The 27,965-nt window shown below is 38.4% G+C and overlaps 2 protein-coding genes across 7 annotated transcripts in view; both read left to right on the top strand.

Annotated features, from left to right (window-relative positions):
- FILIP1 (filamin A interacting protein 1) overlaps window positions 1-8,670 on the top strand; it is a 99,921-nt gene extending 91,251 nt beyond the window's left edge. For 5 of the 6 annotated variants that reach the window (XM_079298976.1, XM_079298975.1, XM_079298980.1 and 2 more), the window contains 2 exons: window positions 132-355; window positions 7,851-8,670. In XM_079298976.1, coding sequence (XP_079155102.1) covers window positions 132-338 — 207 coding nt within the window. In that variant the 3' untranslated portion in view covers window positions 339-355; window positions 7,851-8,670. The remainder of the gene's footprint in view (window positions 1-131; window positions 356-7,850) is intronic. The other variant, XM_079298977.1, reaches the window with a different exon arrangement.
- A 4,531-nt stretch (window positions 8,671-13,201) lies between these two features.
- Window positions 13,202-26,375, top strand: TMEM30A (transmembrane protein 30A). Its single transcript, XM_079299010.1, has 7 exons — window positions 13,202-13,529; window positions 18,814-18,924; window positions 19,579-19,686; window positions 19,937-20,024; window positions 20,522-20,665; window positions 22,290-22,496; window positions 23,377-26,375. Exons 1-7 carry the CDS (start codon window positions 13,257-13,259, stop codon window positions 23,568-23,570), a joined length of 1,125 nt encoding a protein of 374 aa, XP_079155136.1. The 5' UTR covers window positions 13,202-13,256; the 3' UTR covers window positions 23,571-26,375.
- Window positions 26,376-27,965: the final 1,590 nt, after the last annotated feature.

Here is a 27,965-nt window from a genome sequence, read left to right as displayed (position 1 = left end):
TTGCTAATAGGTATGATTTGGGATATTGTCATTTGAGAGGTAAAAGAGGAACCAAAGAAAAGTATAAGATGAGCATGTATGAGAAGAAATCCTTGACTCACAGCATTTCTCTCTGTCTCTCTGTTTTGCAGACAGGACAGGATGGGTCATCCCCGAGACCTACACCTACCCGCATTCCTGTGTCAAAAGGTATGAAAGCAGGAAAGCCAGTAGTGGCAGCCACAGGAGCAGGAAATGTCACAAAATTCGAGCCTCGAGCTGAGACTCAGTCTATGAAAATAGAACTGAAGAAATCTTCAGCCAGCAGCTCTGCCTCCCTGGGCGGGGGTCAGGGCTGATGGCAGTGGCTCAGGGGGTACGTTCTGCAGGTTTTCCTGCTGCCATGGGAGTCAGCTCCCCTGTCTGTGTAGTTGTTCACGTTTGCCTGTACTAACAAAGTCCTGCAGCTGTCACTTAACAGCAAACTAATAAGTGTGTGCACTGACTACTTAAATAACTAAATTCTTTAGTTTTCTTACTCAAGTTAAAAAAAAAAAAAAAAGGCTGTCAAAAAGGCAATTTTATGTCAGGAAGATTTTTCAGTCTAGGAGGTGAGAATGGGGTAACTGCACTAGGTTATTAATCTAGTTCAGGTTAGACTTCAGGATAGACTTGGTCACTTTTTAGTAGATCAAAGGAAGTTTGGTCACTTTTACTAGATTGTTTTCCACCTTAAGGGGTCACTTTCCACCTTTGCTGCTGCATGGTCTGCTTTCCTTCTTGCCTTGATCACATTACTGAAATGCCACATGGGCTAGGGAGACAATGCCAGAAGACTTGCCATGCACATGTGAGGTCCTGTTTTAAGGAAAGCCAGTTCCTCTTGTGTGGGAGGAGAAGAGAAGAAGGATGGGCACCGTGTCACCATGTGGCCTTCCCTCTAGGAGCCTCCCATCAAAATCACCTTTTTTCAGCCCTGAGCTGCTTTCTCAAGATAGTTACTAAATTCAAGGGCATAGGGATGTTGCACAATGTTTGGCAGCAACTTAATTTTTCCAGGGGGAGTTAACACTTGTAGACAACACTTAGAATCAGGTCCCTGACTTACACACACTGGAATTCTGTGAGCTCAGGGCTCAGGTGAAGGCTTGTAAGCCAGAAGGTGTTTAGTCTTCAGCAAAAGCTTGAGAAACACTATCTGGCAAAAATTAATATAATCCATTTGTGTCTGCTCCAAAGACCAGTAAAGGCTATGAAGCAACTCATTCCATTGATTCACTAGGTTCCAGTTTTCCTGGTTGGGTCTTACATTTAAACCTTACTTACCAAGCATCTTTATGGCTTAGAGGGTAAGTCAGCACAGACTGCTGATGGCAGGAATTGCTACCTAAAGGCACAGCTCAGGTACAGACAGTGAAAAAGAGAGGGTTTGGTAAGGAAATTACTCTCAGTTTTCAGTTATTTAAAATATTTTGTCATAAAATGCAGATTGCCTTACAATACCATGGTCATCCATCGTTTTTCCTTCCCTTTTTGTGATTTCCTCATCTGTATGTTTGCATTTTTAAAGCATGTTTTAAGGAATTTTACCAGCATGGAAATAGTGTGGATACTGATGATTGTTGTGATTGTTTATTTCATAACAGTAGCGTTATTAAAGAACGTTTTCATTAAGCAATCAATTCTCACAGAAGAGACACAACCAAAAGAAATGAAGCTGAGCAGACCAATAAATTACGGTTTTAAGGTTGTATAATGCTTCAACCACCTCACCAAGCTGTGAAGGGTCCAGTGGTTAAAACAGAAAACAAGGTGGGAAGACCACCAATAAATTATAAGTAAAATTCACAGAAAAGAAAATGCACCAGGGGTTGAAATATGAAATTTGCCCTGGGAGAATATATTTGATGGAAGAATCTGTCTGAAGGTCAACAAAATTGCATTCAATCCAAGCAATGTTTAGTTTTCCATCTGCTTTGCCATTGCTCTAGAATTTCAGATCCAGATACAACAATTTTCTTACTGTGAAGCTAGCATTTTATTAACCACATGAAGGGCATTTTTCTTCGCCACATGAGAAAAAGTAGCTTTTGGGTTTTTTACATATGTAGCACCTAAAATGCTTGCTAATTTTAAGGTTCTAGTCCCTATGACATCAAAAAATGAGATTATTATTGGTTGCATTTTTTCATAATTCCTATCTCCAGTACTTCAGATAAAACTTAGAAACTGGAATTAGCAAGAAATGTGAGTTATTATGTCAGAAATACATCAGATCCTCTAACAGATTATTTAAATAGAAAAAAAGTTTTGTTTTTCTGGATATTCACTCTAAATACTGTTACTGAAGGAAGTTGTAAGGTCAAACCAGTCAAATAATATTGCAGACATGATCCCCAAGCTAATGTGGCTTGATACAGCTGCCTTAAGCTTTCCTTGTGTCAAAGAATTAGTTAACTGTCACCATACTCAGTGTTCTATGTATGGCTGTGGTTGAAAATCTTGTTTTTGTTTGAGGTTTAAGAAACTAATTCATCTGAAGAAACAAGCCAGCCTCACAGTACCTGAAATCTAGGGCACACAGATTGGCACAGCTAGAGCAAGAACTGCAGGCACAGGCTGGGACTTGCTCCTGTAGAGTCAGTAGGATTTGATGAGAGAGACTTTAGAAATTCCAGAGAGGTCAGACTTAGGATCTGATACTTTTCTCCAGGGGCTGCACAACTAAAAGAGACTTTTGCTCTGCAGCAGAAGGCTAGAGAGTTGGAATCGGGCAGCTGGTAAAACTGTTAGCTAAAAATAGGTATTTAGTTACACTCAAAACTTTTGACATCTGCTTTAATTGACCTAATATTTTTGTTTCCTGAAGGCAGAAGAAGGGTAAGATGAAGAGAAAAGGAAGCATATAGTCCAGAAGTCTTAAAAGTTCAAGTCTTACTATTTGTCTTACATTGAAATTTCCTCTGAATCTGAAGACAGTTACGTTTAGTGACTACAGTAAGAGTCTCCATTCAGTAGGTCAGCTCCAAAAGGCAATTTAAACAACCAAATCTAAAAACAGTGCCCAAGCCCAAGAGGCATCATAAAGACCTTCTTGATGTTCTTCCACAGCCCTTGTCTAGTCAGTGTTTCTACTATGACTTAAACATAGCACTGCAGCCTCTGTACCTCACTGATCCTTAATGCAGGTATTCTTGTATTTCCTCAGAGCCTTTTAAGTCAAGCCACGATTTCATGGTCGCTTAAAGTCAGGCTTTAATTCCACACAGGACTGAAAAGCTGTAGTCCTGTCTTTGTCACCTCCAGCCAAGGAAGTACTCACTGACTATGTGGCTGTCCTTTGAGCTGTGTTTGAACTTAACTGGGGAACTGATCTGAATTAAAAGGAACCTGGCAAAAAAGCATAAAGGCTGGCTTTAATGAAACTTAGTACCAGGCTCACAAGCCAGAAAAAGAAAGAAGGAGGGCGTAGCAAACCAGTTGGTGTTTTAAAGTGACTGTAGGATCATGAATGCCTTCTAGTAGATCAAATACTACACAAAAGCAGGGGTAGTGCTGCTTATTGTCCAAAGCTTTTGATTGAAACCTTTTCTCAAAGGTAGGAGACAGGTTCCCCTTCTCAACAGTATGAGGAGACTCAAACCCACTGCAGGCAGGTTCACTAGTGGCACTGACAGCTGAGGAGGAAGTAGGTGGCATTCTCATTCCCTCCTGGAAAGGCTGAGCTGTTCTGCATGGAATGCTTCAGTGTTCACTGAGCAGAAACAAGAAAGTGGTTGAGGGGGTCAGGATATTGAACTAGGTGGGAACCACCCCCCCCCCAAAAAAAATCTGTGTCCCTGTTCCAAAGGCTGCCTTTGAGCCTGGTCCTTTTGAAAAGGAGGCTTATAAGATGAAGTGTCTGTGTTCATCCATCCTTCCATCTCTCCTTGCCTGATGAATAACACTGAACACACCAACCAATTTCATCCAAACCTGACAAAGCAATAGGGGTCTCCAGAGTAAGAAGTTTTTCCAGTTTAATGAAAAGGATGGCAGAGAAGAGGAGCAAGACCTTAGCAGTGCTTCACTGTGTGGAAGAGTAGGGCGTGAGCTCAGCTTCATACAGCATCAAAGAATGAACACAGGAGTGATGTCAGAAATGCCACAACAACAAGCCTTGTTCAGACCTCAGATTTTACTAGGCACCAAAGAATCCAACTCTGACAGATCAATCCAAAGGAAAATATTTGGGCTTTATTTACAGGGCTTCTGTGTATTCTATATTACTGGATTATAATGTGTAAACTAGGCCTTCCTAAGTGACCATCTGGAATCACTCATCCTCATGCTTTCTTACCTTTTTTCACAGTCATTTTGTTTGGGTTTTACTTTGGGTTTTTTTTTTTTTTTTTGTAATGATGAAGTGGAACAATTTCAGTAGCAAAATAATGCACTCACAATCATATTGATAGCTACAATGCCTTGTCAGGAACCAAGATGACTGATCTTTGTACTTTTAATCTATTCAGTGTCAGCTGGAGAGAAGCCCTGTTTTGCTGATGACATGGCCATATAAGCAGTTGTGGTAACTCAAGCCCAGCAAAAGTAACATATGGCTTTGCAGTAAGGTGGAGAAGGGGAAGAAGAGGGAAAACACCAATCCATTCATGAGCAGCACACATAGACTGAGAATGTGCACTCATAGTTCTCCAGATGATCGCTCTGATTTTAAATCTACTTCCTGATAACTTTTCTACTGTGTTCCCTAAGTTAGATCCCATCACCAGACTTAGAGACTTACCCCTTACATAGGGGCATTGCTGATGTAGTCATTAGTAGATCAATACATTTGAGTAAGTGTGACTCAAAAAGGAGCACGGAGCTTCAGCTGTAATGCCTGGGGGGATTTCTCTTGGATTAATAAACATCCTAAGCAAATGGTAGAAGAAAAATGTCCTTTTGTGACACCACTAGTGTGATGTTTCAAAAACCAAACACTTTGTAATATGCCTGTAGAGTACACGTCACTGTATTTGAACCTCAAACCACTTACAGCACACAGTAATTACCACCATGGGAGCAATCTCTAAAGCCACATTAATGTGTTGATCTGTGCCAACAGAATGCCAAGTCATATGTCCCTGCTTGAAATATGCCACACAGATTCTAAAATACACTCTGAATGTTCAGTAATTCTGATCAGATGTGGAAGAGCAGGTCTTTAAATGAAGTAAGCTACTGTCCTGCTGGGCTACAGGTACTTGGCATAAGCTGCAACAGTCAGGACAATTTTCAGACCAATTATATGTTCCCATCACACATCAGTGGTCAATTTCACTGAGTTGCTTTGAAACACGTAGTTTGCTGGCAGGAGTTTTTGTGAGCTCATCTTCTGAACTTGTTTTCATTTAGGGGAATAGTTTTCTCCCCTGTGTCACTGTGAGTTACCCTCTTTCTCTTAATTTTGCTGGAGCCCTCTTGGGCAAAATAATATGCAATATTTCTCATTATATATATTAACTTCACTTTGAATCTTACTCCCTACACATTTCTCTTACCTTGTTTTTTTTTTTTTTCCTTAAAATATAACCAGGGTTAACTACTGTCAGGTGCAGAGCTATCAGCTCTCAGGTATGAAACACTCAGGTGTGAATGGTTCTCCAAATAAAAAAACCTCTCCTTGGGATTTTAAAAATGAAAATACCGATGTATGATTCTCTTCTGTCGCTTGGTGTGCATTGTCTGTGGTACATTCATTTTTGTATTATCTGGTGATAGTTGTATATATTGTAAGGAGAAATTAAACTTTATATGTTAAAATGTCATTTGATGTGCTTCATTATATAAACTGGTATCCTGATGTGTTTCCTCGAGAAGTTCTGACTTACATCAGTAGGACTGAAAGCAGAATTAGCTGCTTTACATTAACTTAATTTTCTTTTTCTGTCATTAAAATAAATTATTTTGTTTAAGTGAATACATAGCTCCTTGAAATATTCCCGTCTAGAACCCTAGAAAAAATTATATAATATCCATCCAAATATAATCATGTTTCTACAGATAGTGATCCAAAAGAACTCTGACAAAATCTGCCCTACTCTAATTTTAGCTTAGTAACTGTTCAGACAGTTAGTAACTGCATGTGTGTGTGTGTGTGTGTGTGTGTGTGTGTGTGTATGTGCACATTATATATATATATATATATATATATACATAAGCATTTCAAATGCAATACAACTGAGACAAAATTAGAGTGTGTATTCTCCAGGTGTGTGAGAAATGAATGAACTATAACAGTGGAAATTATTTTATTTTTTTAAAAATTATTTTTTCTCCTACTCTTTTTTGCTCAATTACTGTTTGGGTCTGTAGGAGAAAGGTGTCTGATTCTGACACCAACTGTAGTTTTGCTGTTCATTCAGTAACTTAGCCTTAACAAGGAGAGTGATATTTTTTCTGCTGCCCAATTTTTTATAATTTTGTGCCTAAACTCCTTATTAAATGTGCACAGAGAATATTGAGAAAATACGTTTTTCTTTAAAAAATAATATTTTAAATATTAAGAAAATAATTTGTAAATGTAGCTTTTAACATCATATTCCACAAGAGCTTCAAGTCAGAACAGAACAGCAGTAAGGTAAAATCATACAATAATTTCTGATTCTTTCAAATTCACTACTCAATGTGATAGAGCAAGTGTACATTTCTTGTTTAAAATCAATTTTTGTTGATAAATTTAATGGAAAACAAATACTTTCACTTCAGGAAATTCTATTATTTCATTTGCCTTAACCTATTTTATTGGACGTTGCCTCAGCCGTGTTCTTGCTTCGCTATGTAGGAAAAGCAGCAATGGGATCTGCCATCTAGTGGCAAAGTTCTGGCAGTAAGAATACATGGAAAATATTTTCATTTTTCATTTTTCTTATAATGTAACCTCATGAAACACCTTGCAAATATTAGTTAGGAAGCAGGTAAAGAAGAAGAAGTAAAAATGTAAAAGGCAAAAACTATACGACTAGTGTCATTTCTTGGATCACATACATTTTAAAAAATCTTCAGACTAGTAAGAAAGGAAGGTAACAAAAGTAATTTCAATTAGGATGAATATTTCTGAAAATGTATAATTGTATGCTTTAATTGAAATTCATAAAATACACCTTTTCAGAGAAAAATGTTAATTGACAGTAAAATTCTAGTATTAAAAAAGTTGCCTGTAAGAGCTGTATATATAGGCAGAAGAACAGAAGACGAGGCCATTAGTATTTAAGCAGAGCCAGGGATTAATCAGGGTCAGAGACCTGTGATACTACATACAGGACAGAATTAAATCCAGTCTTTTAAAGAAAATGCCAACACATAGTTTTGCATGCTGTAGCTGAAATTTATACTCATTGAAGTCAGTAGCAAAACTGAAGAAGACTTGTTGAATAAACACAGCATGGTTTCTTAGCCAAGTTTAAATTTAAAAAATGTGAAATGACCCCATACCTCTTTCTCATCCCTACTTATGAATTGTCACCAGATTTAGGATGAAGTTGCATAGACAATATACTAGACACCCAACTCCACCACTGGGTGTGGAGCTAGAGCTTTGGTGTTCTCTGCTTTAATCCATTCACCTGCATTACTCATTTCCCCCTGTGGACAAACAAATGAAGGTCTTGACATTGGAGTTGCAAGCCAAGGCACTCTGAACCCTCACCAGGTACTAATTTATTTCCCTTTGTAGCATTTAGCCAGGCCAGTTTTATCAAGCAGTGATGTAAAGTGTGTGAGACCTTTTAGAGAAATGCCTTGCACTGCCATTGTAATTGTTCTTCTTTGAAGTAAGTTGCAATGCGTTTGTAGTTCCATCAACCCGACTGTTGTGCTCTCTTTTCTTTTAGAGAGTGTCATCATTCACCAGTTACGCGTGAACTCTAGATGAGTTACCCACTAGAGCTCTCTGTGTGCACTGCCCTCCATGCCTGTGGATGGATCACTCTAGAAGCTCTCTGCCATCAACACCAGGGTCACTTGTGCTACTGATTATTTGTGGAAGTATTAGAGCTTCCATTAGGATTTATATATATTTTTTTTTTTCTTGGTAGAGCTTTAAAAACGGAATGGCCTTGCTGGTATTTTAAAAGTATCTAATCAGAGAGAGAGCAACAGTCTTTCTGCCAGCTGAATTTCACTTCTAATTGCAAAGCCTAAGGCACATGCTTGATTTTGTTTGATATTTGCTATATAATTTATTTTTATAATACACTTTGTAAAGTAGCTGTGCCAAAGTTGCAATTCCTGTTGCTTATGACACATTTATTTGTAGAATACACTGTCAAATTTGCAATTTGATATTTTTGTAATAGAGAGTATGTGAAGAAAGAAAAATGTAACTTCAGCAATGTTTCCTGTTTAAATGGAAAAGTATTCAGTACATTTTTTGCCACCATGAGATTCTGTGAGAATAAATACTCTGAAGACTGCTGTATGGAATTTGTTGCAGAATATTTCTTGCACTGTGTGATGGTTTGGCATAAAATTAAGTATTAAAGTCCAATGCCTTGAAGTACAACCAGATTTACTCATTTTAAACAATGTAAGCCAGTTTTTAAAGCTGTGATTTTTTTTCTATATAAAGTATGTTTTTACTTCTGCCTGTACCAAAAAAGTTGATTTTCATTACACTGTAACTAATAAATTTTCACAACTATGCAAATGTAATCAGGTGTTTGCATTTCAACTCCAGTTTCTTAAGGTTGGCAGTGCTCATCTATGTATTTGTTTATGGGGTCAGAATATGGGTATGCGAGTTCCTTTTTCTGACTGGTGTCTCATACAGTGCCACAGTGATGTACAGGGTGAAACTGAATCATAGAATGGTTTGGGCTGGAAAGCCTTTAAAATCATGTAGTTCCAGTCCCCCTGCCATAGACAGGGACACCTTCCACTAGATCAGGTCTCTCAAAAGCCCCACCCAACTTAACACTTCCAGGAAAGCTGTTCAACAGTTTCTCTGGGCATTTTGCTCCAGTGTCTCACCATCCTCACAGTGAAGAATTTCTTTCCAATATCCAATCTAAACCTACTGTCTTTCATTTGAAGCCATTCTTGTTTGTCCTGTCACTACATGCCCATGCAAATCTCTCCATCTTTCTAGCAGGCTCAGAAGATACAGAGATAGATCAATCACCAAGCTCTTAATGATTTAATTGTTTCTAACCTTGTGCTTTCACAGTACTGGCAGAGATGCTTGACTGGTACTGTCAGAATCTTTAGTCCTGGACTAAAGGACACCAGGCACTCTGCCACCTGCTGAGGGTCCCCTTCTACACTGGTGGCTGTAGCTTCTCAAATAGCATCCAGAGAGTTCTGTGGCACCTATACTTAGGATGATTTTTGAATAAATGATAAATAATTCTGCATGCAATCCAGACAGGGTCCTTTTTTCCTTTTACATTTCATACCAAATGATTTTTAATCTAAGTCATTGGCACATGCTTAAAATACTGCAGAAGCTACTGGGAGAAATTACTTTTTTTTTTGGAAAGGAAAACAGTGTTTGCTTGCAGGAGATGTGCTGTGAGATGCCAGAAAGAGAGCATTAATGCAGCATCCCACTGGGATGGTTAGGTTGGTCCATCTTTGAAGCTGGAATGTCACACTGCTCCATAGTGAATTTGGTCTTCATGGGAGCCACGGGAGCTGTTTTTCTTTTTACATATGAGTTCTGCAGCAAATGCTGACACTCTAGAGAAGCAGGACATTCTGAGACCTGTATGAACTTGGAGTTGATCTCCCTTGTGAAAAGCTTACTAATACAGCTGTACTGAGGAATCAAAGTTAAAATTAATCAAAATTAAATGCTATTTATCCTGGCAGAAGAGTAATTTTGTTAGGGTAGCTTATACTTAGCTGGTACACCATGTTTTTTAAGGAGTGGGGGTTTTTTTGTACAGCAGACAATGTATGCCAATAACATAGCTATGTCTGTAGATCATATTTTAGTGCAAGCTGAGAAGAATTCCAGCTTTTAGAGAGCAATAGAGCTGAGGTGAATAAAGTTTAGTGTGTGCCACATTTCAGTTTACTGTGCAGCAGACTGAGCTTGTAGTGACCCAGATCTTCTATTTTCAAAACATTACTTGGGAATCAAAATTTATCTATGCTAAGATCTACACTGAGCTCAGCTGGACTGAAATTCCTGGCTATTTGAAAGTAGCAGTGACATGCCAGAAATAAACTTCATCTTTTAAACATGAGTAGGACACAAGTAAATCTTATTCCAAAATTAAGTCTAGATTTAAAAGGTCCCAGTTGAAGTTGGAACATATTTTTCCTTGTATAAATTTTAATATAAAGCAAATTCAGTATGAGTGTAAGATTATGATTCATAAGCAAATATAGAATCATGTATGGTTTTGCACTTACATTGTAAGTTTTTAAGCTTCCCAAAATGAAGCTTTGTTTAAAGCAAACACAAAATGATGGTGTATTGAAATAATTTGGATTTTAAAATATTTTTGATGAACTGCTACACTTTGGAGTGGAGACTGGTGATTTCATCTTGCATTTATGTTCCTGGTCCATTTTTTACATTACCTAACTTGGATGTGAATCTAAGACAAATATGTAAAAAAGTGCATTAGCCATATAACTAGCCAGTATTTTGGGGACACTCAGGAATAAATCTGTTAATATAGACTAAAGATGCGATTAATTTTTACAAGTACTGTAATTTTAAAGGAGGTAATTGGAAGTGCTTTCACACTAAGGTAATGTAGAGGCTATAGATATCAGTAGCTTTTGAGCAATAGAAAACTAGTGAAAGATTTACTTTTCCCTTAGAGATCTTACTGTCTAAAGAGGACTGAAAGACCTGTGTAGTATAATTATAGTGATAAAATATAAAGTTTCAATCTATGAAAAAATCTTAAATACTTAGATTTCTAGAGAGAAACTCTACAGCCCGTGAGTTTTCTTTTTGTCCTGTTGTGAAACATAATTGGACAATTTTAATACGCCCACTTTTGCCAGTCCTCTCATCAGGTCCCAGGTTCCCAATATTGCCCCTTGGTTATCCTGCTGCCGGAGAAATTTCTTGCCATCTCTCACCACAAGTTTACAAGCAGTCTTGTTCCTTTGGGATCCCAGGATGCATCTCCCTGGATTCTCTGTGAGGCTGTAGGAATAAATGTTACGATAGCTGAAGGTAATAATTGCAAACAGAAGATAATAAAGGAAACGATGGTACTAGCGACAAGGGGCTTTTCTAGGATGAATGGCAGCTAAAGTTGGGGTCCACAAGATAGTGGAAAAGATAAATTAGGAATGAAATATAGTTTTAGCACAGATGACACAAGGAATATGATTAACTTATGCACCCTATATAATTATTTAGGCACAGGATTAATACTTAAAATTTAGATGTTTTTATATATATCCGAATTTCCTATGCTGTCTATATCAAAGAAACCTTTTGTGTCTCCAGAATGAACATTTGCGCGTCATGTGCTCCCCCCAGTGGTCTCCAGTGATGCTCTCGGTGCTCCAGAGAATTAAAAGGCATTTATTTTACAAAAACTAGAGCCAGCTAAAAAAAAATTCAGATTGGACTACATGCTTAAAAAGTTATTTAATTAAATAGTTCTAATTACTTTTTTTCTTGAAATCAAGTAAATACATAAATACCTGCTGAATGTGGATTTTGGCAGCACTCTAGAGTGACTGAATAGGAAGGACTAGAGTCCTCACAAAACACACGTTATTGCAGAAGTGTCATTAAAGTGAAAAACATGGACCTTCAGTGGTGCATTAGCTCGAGCAATGCCTGCTAAAACAGGTATTCTGGGATACAAATCCCACACTGTATTCCACAACATGACTGCTTCTCTACGGAAAGAGTTTTAACCACTGCAACAGGCAGCCCTGGGGGGGTGGTAGAGTCCCTGTTCCTGCAGGTGTTTAAGAAAAGACTGTAAATGGTACCCAGTGCCATGGTGCAGTGGCATAGTGGTGCTCAGTCAAAGGTTGGACTCAGTGACCTCAGAGGTCTTTCCCAGCCTAATTGATTCTGTGGTTCTGTTTAGTGCAGTCAGATTAGCTCCTCACAGGAAAGCAACAACATCCATATGCCTAAGTATCCAAAGGATGGGTGTCGAGTCAGAGGGAGCCAGACTCTTCTCTGTGGTGCCAGCCAACAGAACAACAGGCAGGAGCAGAAACTGATGCACAGGAAGTTCCACCTGAATATGATTAAGAACTTTAGTGTTTGGGTGACTGAGCACTAGAACAGATTTCTCAGAAAGGCTGTAGTGTGTCTCTGACCGGAGATACTAAAAACCATCTGGATGCAGTCCTGTGCCATGTGCTCTGGGATGATCCTGAGCAGGAAAACACGAAACAGCCTCAGCTGAGACAGGGAGATTCAAACTAGGTATACGAAAACAAATATTCACTGTGTTATAAATACATATTATGGCATTGGCTTTTCACAAATATTCGGGTGGATACTATATGTGTGCTGTTGAAATGGTTTTTAAGACATACTTTTCTTTAGGAGTAACATAGGCTGATGAAGTGTTTTTGTAGTAGAAGTGCCTGTTTGGCAGGATAATTCCCAGTGGGAACCTGCCACTGACACACCAGTTACTGATGGTCCGCAGAAACTGAGCACCACAGCCCAGACTGAGACTGGTAAGAAATTAAAACCGCAGCCAAGAAACACGCGTGCTCTAAAAAAGCTGGGCTCAAGGAGTGGCCATGTAAGTCAGTTCCTGGAATGTGGAAAATAGTTTATAGAAAAGTTTGAAAATTTATGACAGGTCTATGAGTATGCAACGGGCTGGTGAATTTAAGGGATGTCTCTAAAACAGCAGGTGTGCTCTTGGCTGATTGCCAAGCAACCGGCCGTTATAAACCTTTTCTTTTTTGTTGGTATCTCACTGTCTTTTATTAAACTTTTTAAAATCTACCAGGAAAGTGAACCTCGTTTTTCTCAACTGCTAGGGCGGTCAGGCATTGGAACAGGTTGCCCGGGAAGGTGGGAGGGTCACCATCCCTGGAGGTGCTCAGGCTCTGAGTGACGCGGTTTGGGCTCAGAGCGGCAGTACCGGGGATGTTCTGACGGGATGACCCTGCGGCTCCCTGTCAGCCATGACGCTTCCGCCATTCCCTAACTCCGCCATTTGCGCAGGCGCGCGCCCGTGGCGCGTCACCGCCCGCGCGCCCGCCGTGCCCTCCCGCGGCTGAGTGCGCAGGCGCGGTGCCCCGGTCACGTGTCGCGCAGTGGCGGCGGCGGCGGCGGCGCCATGGCGGTGAACTACAGCGCCAAGGAGGAGGCGGACGGGCACCCCTCGGGCGGCGTCGGCGTGCCGGGCGGAGGCGCGGTGGGCGGCGGCGGCGGGGGCGCCGTGAAGACCCGCAAGCCCGACAACACCGCCTTCAAACAGCAGCGGCTGCCGGCTTGGCAGCCCATCTTGACGGCGGGCACGGTGCTGCCGGCCTTCTTCATCATCGGCCTCATCTTCATCCCCATCGGCATCGGCATCTTCGTCACCTCCAACAACATCCGCGAGTACGAGGTGCGCGGGGCGGGTGTGTGGGGCCGGGGCTGTGAGGGCAGGGGGAGGCCGGGCCGGGCGGGCGGAGATGGCCTGTGCGGGGCGGGAATCGCGGGGAGCCCGGCGGGCGCCGTGCGGAGCGGCTGCGGCGCCGGCGGCTCCCGCCCGGCCCAGCGCCCGTGCTCTGCCCGTCAGCAGAGCGCCCCGTAATTGCCTGAGCAGAGACCGAGCTGACAGTCATCTCCGCACGGACTGTGGCCCGTCTGTCAGTGCTGTCAGTGCTCCCGAGGGAACTTCAGGGAAGTTACTGCCAACATCTAATCGACACAGCCCAGTCCACGTTTTTTTTCCTCGGCAGTACAGAAAGTATGCGCATCATCAATAGGATAGTCCATTATTTATCTTCAGATGTTCCAGAGTAATTGTATTTCCAGGACAAAGCTCTGTGATGAATGTGTTGCTGTAATTCTTAACCTGCACCGACGATTTAATGTTGCAGGTTCTGCATGGGAGACAGGGGTGTCCAGAATAAACTTGGAAACAAGGATCAAAGATTATGGCTTTTTCTAATTAACTCTTGCAAAACTCGAGTCATTTACATCTGATAATCAGCCTGCTGCTGTGAAAAGTGAAAAGTTGCTGAGCGTTAGCTGAAAACTGAACTGTGTATCACAGATGGATCCATTTGATAGCAGAACCAGTTTGTGTAGTAAGGAAATAACGTCAGGATTAGGGACGGGCAGCCTTGAGAAGCAATTGACAGCTATTATTAGTTTCGGTGAGCTAATATTGCTGAGATTGATTGTAGGGAAGAAGGTGTGTGGTTGTTTGTTGTGTTGTTTTATTGGAGAATATGAATTTTTGTGGACCAGATCAGTCCAGTTAGTGGACTATGCTGTCACTTTCAAACAAGTAGTGTTTAAGACAGTAGCTTGGCTGGTGGCAGTAAGTTGTCAGTGAAGCCCAATTGACTAAAGAAATCATGAGGTAGGGAATGAATAGTATTTCCATATTGCTCTTAAAATGCAAATAAGGTATAACAAAACCAGTTTTACCCCTTTTATGTTAAAATCACAGTTATAATCAAGGACAAAAACAGAAGGGAAAAACTCAAAAGCAAAAGTGTATTTTACAGCATCCTAATTTATATGTAAGCATGTTTTTAGAAAATAGTTTCTTCTTATATCAAGTGTTGGGGTTGTGCTGAACATCTGAAAATTGGCACAAGTGTTTCAGAGAACATGGGCACATAGAGTTTTAAATTGTCTTGTTTTAGCATATTGAAGGTAAATAAAATTACATGTTTTCAAAACTCCATGAAGAGAAGTAAAAAACCATCCTTGCTAACTCCAATTTTTGTTGACAGCGGCATTTAAAACAGCCATATAGTAAAGCAGTACAAAGTTTTAGATAATTATAATTGGACAAATATAATTTTTTTCCATTATGACTGAATCTGTATTGATATATGGGAACAAGAAATGCATCAGTTTCATGAGTCCAAAAATGTATGCAATTTCTTGTGCCTGTATTGCTGCTCTATGCATCTACACGATTTTTATATACTGTTGTTGCTTAAGCAGCTCAGTCAGGTATTCCTGATAAGTTCTGGTAGAACACAATATTCAGCTGTTTCCACCTAACACCACACCAACACAAAAGTTGTAGGTGAGCTGGGAGCACGACCAGTGCTCCCCTACACAATCAGGTTGTGTATGTACATCAGCAGTAACCATTTGTATTGGAGACCAGGTGGCAGGCACAGTCCTTCAATCTTCTCTGATTTCAAGGTAGTCAAGACTGGAAGGAGTTTTACTTGTTTTGCTGTATGGATTTGCTCTTTCTTCTTTTGAAATTCTCAAAAGTCTGCTTGTTAGGCTTTTGTGAGGACAGGAGAAACTCTAGGGTTTGTGTAAGTCAGAAGGGGGAAACTTTTGTTCTGTTGCCTGATCCTCATACATGTTTTATGAAGTGCTTATCCAGTGACGTTCTGCAAGTGAGATTATCATTCTAAAGGCAGCTGAATTTTTAAAAAAAACATTTAAATTAAAAAAACATTATAGTTGCAGCCACAAAACACAGATAAAGCATTTTAGCAATCAAAACTCTATAAACACTGCTGCTGGGTGCAGTTTAAGGCACTGCTATTACATATATGCTTAGATGACATATGTCCCTGCTTAGAATTATGGCTTTTGTTATAACCTCCAAAAGTTATTCACAAACAGTTGTAAGTTTAGCTGTGGGAGACAAGACATCCAGAAGCTACATGCAGTGACTAACCTTTTTCAGAAATGTAGTTGGAGGGAGGAAGCACAGGTGGTTATTTACACGTACCTCCTGGACAGTAGCATATCTCTCAAATGTGTGTGTATGTGCCTGTAAACTGAGACAAGGTAATGGTAGCCATTAGTATCTCTGTGGACTGTACTGTTCTTCTGCAGGTGCAAGGACTGAGCAGAAAAATGTATCTCTTCTATTGATTTCCTTTATAAGATGTCTTGAATTCAAATGTGGAAGATTTCCAACAGTTTAAGTGTACTAGAATTATTGGGGTTTTGTTGTGTTTTCTTTTGTTTTTTTTGTTGTGTTGGGTTTTTGTTTGTGTTTCTCTGTTGTGTTTTGTTGTGTTCTCTCCTTTTCATTGTTTCAAAAGGGTATAATCAGTTATTTATATTGGGTCTGTTGTGAAAATAGTTCATTTGGGTGGGAAATTAATCAGCTGTGTAGAAGTCTTTTTGCCTGTTACTAAAGGGTGAGAGAGTTCTGTATTTCCTGGAGATGGTTTGTTTTGGTTTGTTTTGGTTTTTTTAATCTTATTATGTACAGAGTGAATAAGAAGCATTGGTGGAATATATTAATTTATGATAAAATGTGAGGAATATACAAAGTTTTAAGTGGGTAGGAAAGAGATCTTTGTGCTGCCACTGCTGCCATGAAAATGCATAATGGTAGATTAAAAGCCAGGTGGAATTAAGGCATGGCTAGGAATGGAGAACTGATAATACACTACTGTTGCCTACATCTTCAGCCCTGTGTGCAATTCCTGTAGTCCCGTGTCAGAAATGATACAAAAATTAATAAAACCTACAAAGAGGAACAGCAGAGAGGACCAGATTTATGGATTGCCTTTTATACAGAAATGGTTCAGCAGAGTAGGATAGACATGTGACAAAGTATGAAGTCTTCAAAATCACAAATAGTTTTGAGAATATGTGTATGCAGTAGTTATGTTACTTCTGTAGGTGTATGTCAGCTGACAGACATCAGTAGCTTGAAAGGCCGTTGGTGTGGAATAACTTGGATATATCCAATCTTCTTAAATCTGCAGTTTTTTGGAAGGGTTCACTGTGTCAGGTTGTCAGATGTTGACTGATTCCCAGGGGACAGAACGGTGGGGTCAGGTGTGTTGTTGCTCCATGTGGCTCTACAGTCAGTCCTTAGTTCTCACAGTCAGTGTTACTTTGTCAAGAGTTGAAGATGGATGCCTTCATCTTTTTAAACAAGCTCACTAATGAATGTAATCTGTAAATGTGGATGCAGAAGAAAACCACTTGTGTTAGCAGTTACTGTACAGGAAAGCTCTTTGATAGCATGCAGGCTTATAACAGTGCATCAAAACATGGTCCTGCTTCAATATGCATCAATTTCATGCTCCACAGAACTTAGTTGATTACGTTTTTAAAAGTGAATTCTTTAGGTCTTTTGCAATCTTAGTCTTTAACGTGTGCTCTTGATCTAAAACTTCTTACACTGGCAAGTTCTTTCTAAAGGAAATGCTTGCTTCAGCTTACTTTAACAGAACACCCCCCCCCCCCCCCCGAGTTAGCCTTCAACTAATGGGATGCATTGTTCATTGAGAGCAGCAGTGGGGTCTGTCTGCTGTAGCTAAACAGAGCTTGTCATGGCTGCTCAGCAGTGCTATTTCTAGATCTGCATAAACTTAATATCTTGCTCAGCTGAGGAGCAAAGATGGTGATCCTCTCTCAATCTCCCTCTCTGCCAGCTAATAGCTTCTGAAGCTCTCTAGTTTCAGCTAGGCTCATTAGCATGTAGGTTTTGTCTGTCAGAAATCTGGCAGCAGAGCAAATGCCAATCAATAAAAGTGCTTGCTGATGGAGCTGATTGCAGTTTAATAGATACTGGAGAAATCACAGGAAGAAAGACCTTGAAGAGGATGCTGAGGAAAATAGGATTCAGTTCTTTCCTGAACACACCTTGTGTATTTGTTTTAGTTGATCTTAACACGGGTATTAGGACCAATGATAAATCACTAGTTCTTAGTTATGCCTTTCACTACAAACATAAATCAGGACAAGCCACTTGCAGAAGCCTTTCAAATTACTGTATAGATGTTGTAGCTTAAATGCTACTGCTGCTGCACAGGTTTTTTTGCAGTGAGGTATGTATTTCACCAATCTGAGTCTAAATTCTAGAATAGGCAGTTCATGGTAAGTGTAGAAGTATATCTTTTATAGGCAGATGTGAGCCTTCTCCTGCCACGCTTGCTGGACCTGTATATGAGAAAGAGCTAATGTGGTCAAGCTACTTGAGTTGGCTTGGACTGTAGGGTGAGCTTGTGGCTGCTAAGGCTGAATGTACAGATTTAAAAAAAATGCTTTTCATGGGCTACAGTATTCAAGACAGAACATACTATATAAGCCAGATTCATGCTGATCGTCTTTCTTGTCCATGTATTGATTGTTCTACCATGCCTGACAAAACAGTATTAGTGTATTAATCTTTACTGTTTCAGGACAATTTTTGGGCATTAAGTGATATTTAAATTTTTTCTTCTAATTAGGTGGCTAAAAATGGTCAACAAAGCAAGTTTTCTATTGTAAATCGTCATTTTTTAAGTACGTAGACTTCTAAAAGCTTAATCTCTCTGGAAAGCCTGTAAAAGCTGAGATCTGCTTTTCACAGTGTGTGTGTTTGGAAGCATCATATTATCTGGAGTGTCTGCTGGTTTTGTTTTGTGGTGTTTTTTTTGGTTGGTTGGTTTGAGGTGGGTTTGGGGCTGGAACGGGATGCTTGTTGGTTTTATTTGGTTTTGCTCTGGGAGTAATTTCACCTCAGTGTCAAATTTGTTAGCATCTGAAATCAAGTCAGAATCAAAAACTGGTTTACAGAATCAGAATGGTTAAGGTTGGAAGAGACTTCTTGGGGCTGTCAGATAGGCCTGAATGTACTCTTATAATGTTGAGATATAATTGCGAAATAAATGTCACAACAACTCTTTGGCTTAATAATGATTTTTCTTAAGTGTCCCATTGTAAATTAATGACTGTTTTACCTATTATAGATTGACTACACAGGAACAGAACCTTCTAGTCCCTGCAACAAATGCTTAAATGTGTCCTGGGACAGCCCTTGTACATGCACCATCAATTTCACACTGGAACATTCATTTGAGGTATGCTGCCCTGTATGCAGGATGAAGTCAAAACGGTTTATATGATCTATTTCATATTGAAAATGGAACTTTTGTCACTTAAGTTTGTTTTTTTTTTTTTTTGTTTTAGAGGATTATTTTTAGTTTTCCTTTGAACTTGGGTCTAAATTCTGTGTTACCTTTTTTATCAACAGGGTTGAGATGTCTCTTAATGCCTCTGTTTATCTGGAAATGTACAACATTAAGTATGCAAGCATTAACATTAAGACAACATTAAGAGTGCTTGTGTTTTACACATTCAGAGTTACCCTATGTGTCACATAGCTGGAAAGTAGATGAGCTATTCCTGCATTATTTAAAATATCTCAGTTCAGCAGGAATTGGAAATACAAGGTAAGTGCTTTCTGGCAGATTGGAGGCAAATGAGGCTTATGGGTTCTACATTGGACAAGACAGACATTGGGATTAATGCTGGTGAATATCATTCTGGTAGTTGGTGGCACGTTTTTATTGTTTGACTTAAGCCTTGTTAGGATAGTACTTTTATGTATTCAGTATGAAGAGAGGATTGAGGTTCTTACTTTATGAATGTTGCTATAAACCTAAGAGTTTAAGAGCTTAAAATTGCAGGTTTGTGTGAATGAAATCCCTCTTTCCCTGCCTTGCTTTTTGCAGAGCAATGTATTCATGTATTATGGACTTTCCAACTTTTATCAAAACCACCGTCGTTATGTGAAATCTCGAGATGACAGCCAGCTAAATGGAGACAACAGTTCACTACATGTAGGTATTCATGTTTGGATATGAATGAGCAACTGATTTCTGACTGTTGCATAGATACACCACATAGAGTATTTAGTTTCATGATAATGAGGTACTAGAATTTTTGCATAACAGTGGGCAACCATAAGGAATCTGTATTTTTAACTGAAAATATCTATAAAGTATTATAATTCATGATGATAATGTAAAAAGCAGGTTAGTTGTATAAAACAGCACAGACTCATCTGCCTTTTTTCTTTCTAACTGTCAGAATCCAAGTAAGGAATGTGAGCCTTACCGCACAAATGAGGACAAACCCATTGCTCCTTGTGGAGCTATTGCCAACAGTATGTTTAATGGTATGGTAACAATTTAAAGTTATCATTTATAGGGGTCTGTGATCTAGTGTATGTTTTCTGTTGTGTTGCACATTATTCTGAATAAAGATACTGTGGGCTGTTTTGTTTTGAATTAACATGATTTCATTGTTCGGAATAAAATAAATATTGTGTACTGCTTGTACTTGTTTCAGAATTGCTAGGAGAATAATTTAATCTCATAGCATGCAAAGGATGGAAATACCAGTTGTGAGAATCTGCTACTGCAGATGTAGAAACATAGATATCATATATGGATATGTATGTATGTAACTGCTGTCTCATAGACAGTGATTCTTAGTTACTTCACTTGATTCTTAGCAAATGAACAGCTTGTGATTGTGTCAGGCAGATAGTAAATGCCTCGCCCAGTTATTTTTGTTTTGTTTTCTCCTGGAGGTAATTGTTTCAGTGTTATCAAGATCATCTGTCTAATGAAAGTTTCTGCAGCTGGTCTTCTAATTTGATTTTTTCTTTAGATACACTGGAGTTATACCGCATTGATAATGACACAAGGACTCAGATTCCTTTGATCAAAAAAGGCATTGCATGGTGGACAGATAAAAATGTAAAATTCAGGAATCCTACAGGAGATGGAAACAACTTAACTGCGCTCTTCCAAGGTAAAAAAAAAAAAAAAAGTGAAATTTTAAGAATACTAAAATGCTTCAAGTACATTTTGATTTCAGTTTTGATTTCAAACACATTTTAATTTCAGAGTTTTGCCTCACTGACATTTTAATGAATGCGCTAAATAAATGTTCTCTGAAGAAATCCAAGCTAAGGACTACTCTGCTATTTGAAAGGTTGTCTTGAAGTAATAAATGCTGCAAGTTTCTAATGAAAGTGTTTGGTTTTTAATCATTAATTTGGTAGTTTTAAATATATATTGGTTTTTTGTACCCTGAATACTAAAAAATGTGTAATGTATGCTACTGGAGTTTAACCCCACTTGGCAGCTAAGCATCATGCAGTGTCTCACTAACTATGCCCTTGCTTACTGGATGGAAGAACTGGAAGGCTGAAGGTGAAAAGGCACATAGGTTGAGATAAAGACTGCTTAGTAATTAAAAACAAACAACCAAACCAAAAACACAGCAAGGAAAGTGGAAAACAAAACCCAAGAAAAAACAAGTAATGCAAAAGAAAATAATTGCTCACTGTGATCTGAGTCCCCTGCCTACCTCTAGCTGCCCTTTTCTGTGATATGGGATATCTCTCTGGTCATCCATGTCCCTCCCCAATCTCTCCTGGACCCCCAGTCTCATTACAGGTGGAGTGAGGTGAGGAGCAGAAGAGGCCTTGATGCTGGCATATACTGCTTAGCAATAACAGAAATATCACTCTTTATCAACACCCTGTCCAGCACAAATCCAAAATATTGTCCCATACTAGCCTTTGTAAAGAAATTTTAATTACTTTTTTCAAGTCAAGACCAGTACAAGTCCTATCATGGTTGGATTTAGCTTACACAGAAATCTTGCAGTTGTTAAATTAAACTCTGTATATGGAGTTTTCATTTGAATGTTTCTATGGCTAGGTTGTGCTGTTCTCTAAAAAAACTGATTGTTTTTTTCTTATTAGAAGTGAGTGATGTGTCTCATATTTTAGGTTATATACAGTTCGGCAAATAAAAGTTTCCTTTGGGTACTATGTCAGAAAAGTCTTCTAAGGGCCCTAAGAGCATATGTGTTTATGTAAGGTATTTACTTCAGGCTTAACCTGATGTGGGTTTCTTGCTTAGTCATAGCCAAGTAATGTGTTGTCAGTGTGATGGCTGTCCTTGGAAAAGCAGATACCTTATGCTAATACAATGTGGAATTGTATTTCCAGTAGCAGTAGCAAAAGCATTTGGACATCTGAAATGTTTTTTACAACATTACTTGCTCCTAGTTCAGGAAATTATTCTCAAATTCTACCAACTGGGCAGAGGATCTGCCATCATAATGGAGAATTACCCACCAAGCAGTGCTTTGAGACATGATTTCTTACCCACATCAATTGTTTAAACAAATAGATAGTGCTGTCATGAATTACGTTATTTACTTACAGAATTCAAACAATTTAAACCACAAAATAAAAAGTTCTTATGCAGCCCAGTGTGTTGCAATAGTAGTGAGTCAGCCTGTCTGTTCATACTGTTTAGAAGTTAATGTGGTTTTTTGTGATATTAGAGTGGATTTTGATGAGCCAGTGTGTTACTCCATCCTGTATTTGAAATACTTTATTATTTTTGTTTAAACCTAGGCACAACAAAACCTGTGAACTGGCCCAAGCCAGTGTATATGCTTGACCCAGAGCCTGACAACAACGGTTTCATCAATGAGGACTTCATCGTGTGGATGCGCACAGCTGCTCTGCCAACGTTTCGCAAGCTCTATCGTCTCATCGAAAGGAAGAATAACTTTCAGCCTACCTTACAGGCTGGAAAATATTCTTTGGATATTGCATACAGTATCCTTTGAAAGCAGGCCTTAGCTGGATTACAGAAGCATATATTGGCAAGTTATCAGATTCAACTAGCCTTTTTTCTTACCATCTCTTAAAAAAGATGGTATTGAGCTGTGGTTGAAAACTGGCACTGAAACATAGATAGACTGTTACCTTCTACTTCTGTGCTAGTTTTATAGCATGAATGGCTTCATAGAGACAGGGAAATCAGATTGGTTGCATGCTGCGAAGGAATTTAAAAAAAGCATAGGAAAAAAGGAAAGAACAGAGGTAGCTGGTAGCCAAGGAATTTAAGAACTGTAACTTCAAACTGCAATGAAAGGCAGACTGACTGAAGGTCACAAAAATGACAGAGTCATGGATCAGGTGAAGGTCTGTCATTCTTTTTTGGGGAGACTAAATATTAGGTAGAAATGCAAGAGACTAGAGAAGGACAGTTGTCATAGTTACTGAATTATTAAAATTCAAGAACACTTAATGATACCTTTTATATAGCTATTGCAGTGTTTTCCTTTGTTGTAAAAGTGTGGGGAGTGCATGTAAAACTGAATGAACATAAAGAAAAATTCTGTAGTAAAATAGACACAAGGACTAAAATTTATATTGCCCTCACTTTATTGAAGCTGCTTTCATAAACCCACAAAATCATGCATTTTACTCTTCAGGGTTTTAGTGTCTCCTAACATGGCTTTTGTTTTGAAGTAGCTGACAATGCCCAGATTAGCTTTAGCCAAAAAGAACAGCTGAATGTTTAATATTTGCAATTCCAGTTCCCAAGGCAGCAGTTAGTATTTGGAACCTGAGTGAAATGACCCAAATTTTCATGTGCCCACTTCAAGCTGGGGTTGGACACTTGCTTCTTGTTTTCCTAAATGTTTTTCAGATTATCCTGTACACAGTTTTGATGGACGAAAAAGGATGATCCTGAGCACCATTTCATGGATGGGAGGCAAAAATCCCTTCCTAGGAATTGCTTACATCACTGTTGGGTCCATATGCTTCTTCTTAGGAGTGGTATTGCTGTTCATTCATCACAAATATGGCAATCGAAACACCAGTGCAGACATTCCTAATTAATCTTGCATTCTGAAAATAACTGTACTGCATGTGCATCAAGGCCAGTCCAGAATGGACCCAGTTTTTGAAAGACAAGTCTCTGCTTCTGTCATTTCTGAGACTGGGTGCATAATTTTTACCTAAAGCTCCCCTTTCCCATACTGTGGATTAATTCTGAAAATGACGGGTATACAATTAGCTCTATTGATTGTATCTCAGCCTATGTCAGAAACAGTTTTTCTGATGTTTGCCTCTAACTGGGCAGGCCACATGATGCATATAGCTCCTGTTCCCTTGATGCATCTGCTGCTTGTTCATGTGCTATGTCATGTTGGTATGATTCAGTACATTTAGATTGTGTGGAGAGAGATGGTTATAAGATGCTGTAAATTGCTGACTTTCCAGAATTCAGGTGTCAGTGCTGTTGGAAGAAGTCAAGTCTTAAATGTTTTCTTTGATTTACTGTCTTGTGTGCATGGGCTCCTACATTTCTTGCTGAGATTTTAATATATTTATACAAGTTGTTAAATATTTTTCCTGTGTCCTACCCACCTGTGTTATATTAAATCCTTCCAGTGCTCTGTAAACTTCAGCACTCTGGATTCTTTGTGTATTTACAATATATGTGCCTGGCCAGTAAACGAGTATCCTATGAAAATGCCAGAAGACCTATTTGTTAATTATCTGTGTGAGACCCTTTAAAAGATTGATCTAAATTGGGACATGCTTGTTGCAGGTATATTTTTCTAATTGTCTTTGCGTTAAGTCATATCCAATACTAATTCACTTTTTTTGCTGGTTTTGCTTTTTATGAGCAACACCAAGCATTAATCAAGAAGAACTTAAAAGGTTTTTTGATTCATACATTGGGTGAATTCCTTTTACTTGGAGGAGTTTCTTAATTTTTTTAAAAAATTGTATGTATTCTGAGCAGGCTTTGTTTTAAGGGAACTGGTTACTTTTCTCCTTATTTGGAGTGAACACCACATTAATTTTTTGCGGTGTTAAGGAAGTAGATTAGAGATGGAAGTGACATTTTTCCCTAAAATGCAGGTTTAGCTTGCTGTGAAACATAATTTAAATACTGCAGTTAGACACAATGTGCAGGTTAGTGTCTTAAATTACAGATGGATTCACCTTTAGGTTAATTAAAAGTTAACTGCAACCTGTAAAATATTACTTTTTGGTGACTTTTTTTTTAGATGATGCACAAACTGTAATGTATATGGTGGAGATCACTTTATATGCAACTAGCTTGATAAAGTATGGAGTATATTAAAAGAGACCTAATAAATTCTGCAAACTATTTAGTAAGAGATTTGGTTTTGTTCTTAAACATGTATTTATTTTTATCTGGATGAAAAGATAGCATTAAGTATAAATGCAGTTTTAAATGAATTGTATTTCTAGGATTGGATATTTATTTAAAAATTGCATGGTCCAGTAGCTTATTCTAAAAGCAACTTTAAACAAAGCTATTAATTTATCACATAATCACATGACTGTTTTACTTAATTGCTTGTGTAGCCTAAGAGTTGAAATGTGTAAGTCTGGATAAACTGGAATGAGGCAGCATTTCCAGTGTGCTAGCTCTCTATAACTCCATGTAATAATTTATTTGCATAGTACAGCCACAGCTTTCAAATAGTAGCTTTTAAGATTTTATTTACAGTGTTGTATTCATGTTGCTGGAGTTACAGAATAAGGGTAATGTACCCTCAAAAACTTGCAGAATGTGTTAAACTGGCTTTCAGCTGTAGAGTAACTGTTAGTCCAAGATAGAATAAATGAGCAAGGGGATGTCTCACAATTAGTGGTTATTAAAATATTTTGATTTTTAAACTTTGTCACTTGAAATGCAAATGTATTCTGCTTCATTCCTATTTTTTTCCAAGTGGGAAAGGCTACTGTTTGGGCTGTGCTTAAAATTAAAAAAAGAAATGTTTTTCTGTCTTCACCTTGTAATATTTTTCAATGCTTTTTTTTTTTTTTTTTTTTTTGTTTTAACTGACTATAGCTGCCAATATATCTTTAATCTCAATGAAGTGCACCAGAGTGAGAATTGCTGTCTGTTTTTTGTTGCAATTAAGTGGGTTCTCTGGGAGCGTTTAGCAGTAAATACAAGGGACAGTGTGCCCATGGAGCTTAAAATGCTGATAAGAGTTTAAAATATTGGTCAAATTTGTAAACTCTTCCTTCACTCATGCTCATTTGTGTGGATGTCTTATTAATAACAGTGGAGATCCTTGGAGGATCCTTGGAATCTTTCATAGATTAATTATGAATATCAAACCTTGAAGGATGCAAGTTTTGTCTTTTTTTAATAGAAATTTCTGAAGGAGGAAAGGCCATGACAATGTAGATCAAGTAACCATCTGCAAATGGAGCAATGAGAAAGGCTGGTTGGATTGGATTCACAGAAAATGTTAATGACTGCACCCTTCTCTCACATGCCTTACTTGCAGTGAGAAAAGAACAGTTAGACTGAGTTGAAGAGATTGCTTAGTGGAAAAAAGTGACATAAGTCTAAATCAGGTACCTACAGTAAATTAAAAAAAGTAAGTTACTGGAATGCAACTGCTGAGGACAAAGAACACTGCATAAACACAGAGTAATCTGATCTTCAGGATTCCTGTGACAAGACAGTGGTTTCTGATCTTTCCTGAAAATGTGATCTACCCTTGGTATTACATAAGGTGGTTTTTTTGTTTTTATTTTTTAAATTCAATAATTCAACATAAAACCTCTCAAATACCCCAAAATGTTCCACATATAAAAGGATTGTTTATATTGAACAATCTACCCAAAATGCTCTTTTTCAAAGGATTGTTTATATTGAACAATCTACCCAAAATGCTCTTTTTCAAAGGAGAAGAAAAAAATCTTAAGTGATTTTTATTATTGCTTTATTCTTAGAAATGTGGCCAGTTTATTGAAGAGACTGCTTCTGGCAGTGTAAAAATGCCAGACTCTGAGATTTATTTTCAGAAAGCCCAATTGTGAAAAGTTTTGGGATTTTGTTTGTTTATTTAGTAGTAGTATTAATTTTTCCTCAGAGCACCAGGAGTATTTTCATGCAGAAATTCCCTCCCTTCTATTTCACACACAGAATGTTCAGTGTTGCCTTCAGTGTGCCTGTATGTGAAGTCTAATCTTATTTGACAGTTTCAATTAAGAGTGAAGGCCATTACGAAATGGCCTGATAATAATTAGCAGGTCCTTACATGACCTGAGTCTCAGGTAAGAAAGTACCTCCCCATAAGCCTCCCATTCTGAACATCCTCAGACTGAAAGCAAAGTGATACCATCCACTTGAGTTACATCAACTGCTGCTACAAAGTCTGTAGTTGGAAAATTGTTTCATCCCTGTCGTAAAATGAGAGATAAAGAGGAGTAAGTGTAAGTCAATCATTAAGGAAGCTCAAGAAATCCTTTAAAAAAGTATAAATTGAAGTATGTGGATATCTTTCCCACTGGACCCACTGGATAAAAGTCATGTAAAATAAATAATTTGAGCAAATGGAATACCAGAGTTATGTCAAAATTTAATAGAACTTTTTATCTGAGTACTGTATCCAAATTTTGCAAAATAAAATGGTGAATTGCTTAGTGTTAGTGGTGCAAGAATGTAATTAATAATCTCATTAGTTCTATTACGAAAATGGGAAGGACTGGGCTGTGATATTCTTGGAAGAAGGAATAATGTCTCTAGGGTTGCCTACTGAGGCCTAATTTTATGTGTCATCTCTTTAGCAGGATTCATGTACCCTCCTATTACTGACAGAAGAGGTAGAACACTTTGAATGCTTTTAAACACTAGATTAACAGCCCTGCTTTCTTTCTTGTTTAAACAGAACCGATCAACAATGAGTTTTGATATGCAATTTTGTTATACAATGCAACATATTCAAGAGTTGCCCTATTCAGTTAGGAAGGAGCAGTGTATTTGTTTCTAATGAAACATCTTCATCCTAAAGCAGCAAGTTGCCATTTCTTGTTCCCTCAGTTTCTTCACGAATTAGTCAAAACTGAAGATACCAGCTGTGCTTGCTCTGAGCAATTATAACGTAGCTTTGGTAGGTCAGTAACTCACATGACAATCCTTAAATATGACCTTTCTGTTGTAAAGTGTATTTTTACAGAAATTATCCCTCAAGTTTAGATTCAGACATACCAGAAAGTAGCCCACACAGCAGAAACTAGGATAATATTTTCTCTGTGAATTATGATCCCTTTGCCAGTATCTCAATACAACTTTGTGTATGAAAATCAGAATAAAATGCTGTATACATTCATAAGATTGCAAGAGGAATGAATGGAAATCTGTCTTGCAGTGGTAGTAACGTGTTTTTAAGTGCTATTCTGTAGTAACACTGCTTGAATATTTTAAAACTATCTGTTAAATTATGCATCAAG

This window comes from Erithacus rubecula (genome assembly GCF_903797595.1).
Source record: "Erithacus rubecula genome assembly, chromosome: 2".
Taxonomy (NCBI): Eukaryota; Metazoa; Chordata; class Aves; order Passeriformes; family Muscicapidae; genus Erithacus; species Erithacus rubecula.
This window is presented reverse-complemented; position numbering and strand designations above follow the sequence as displayed.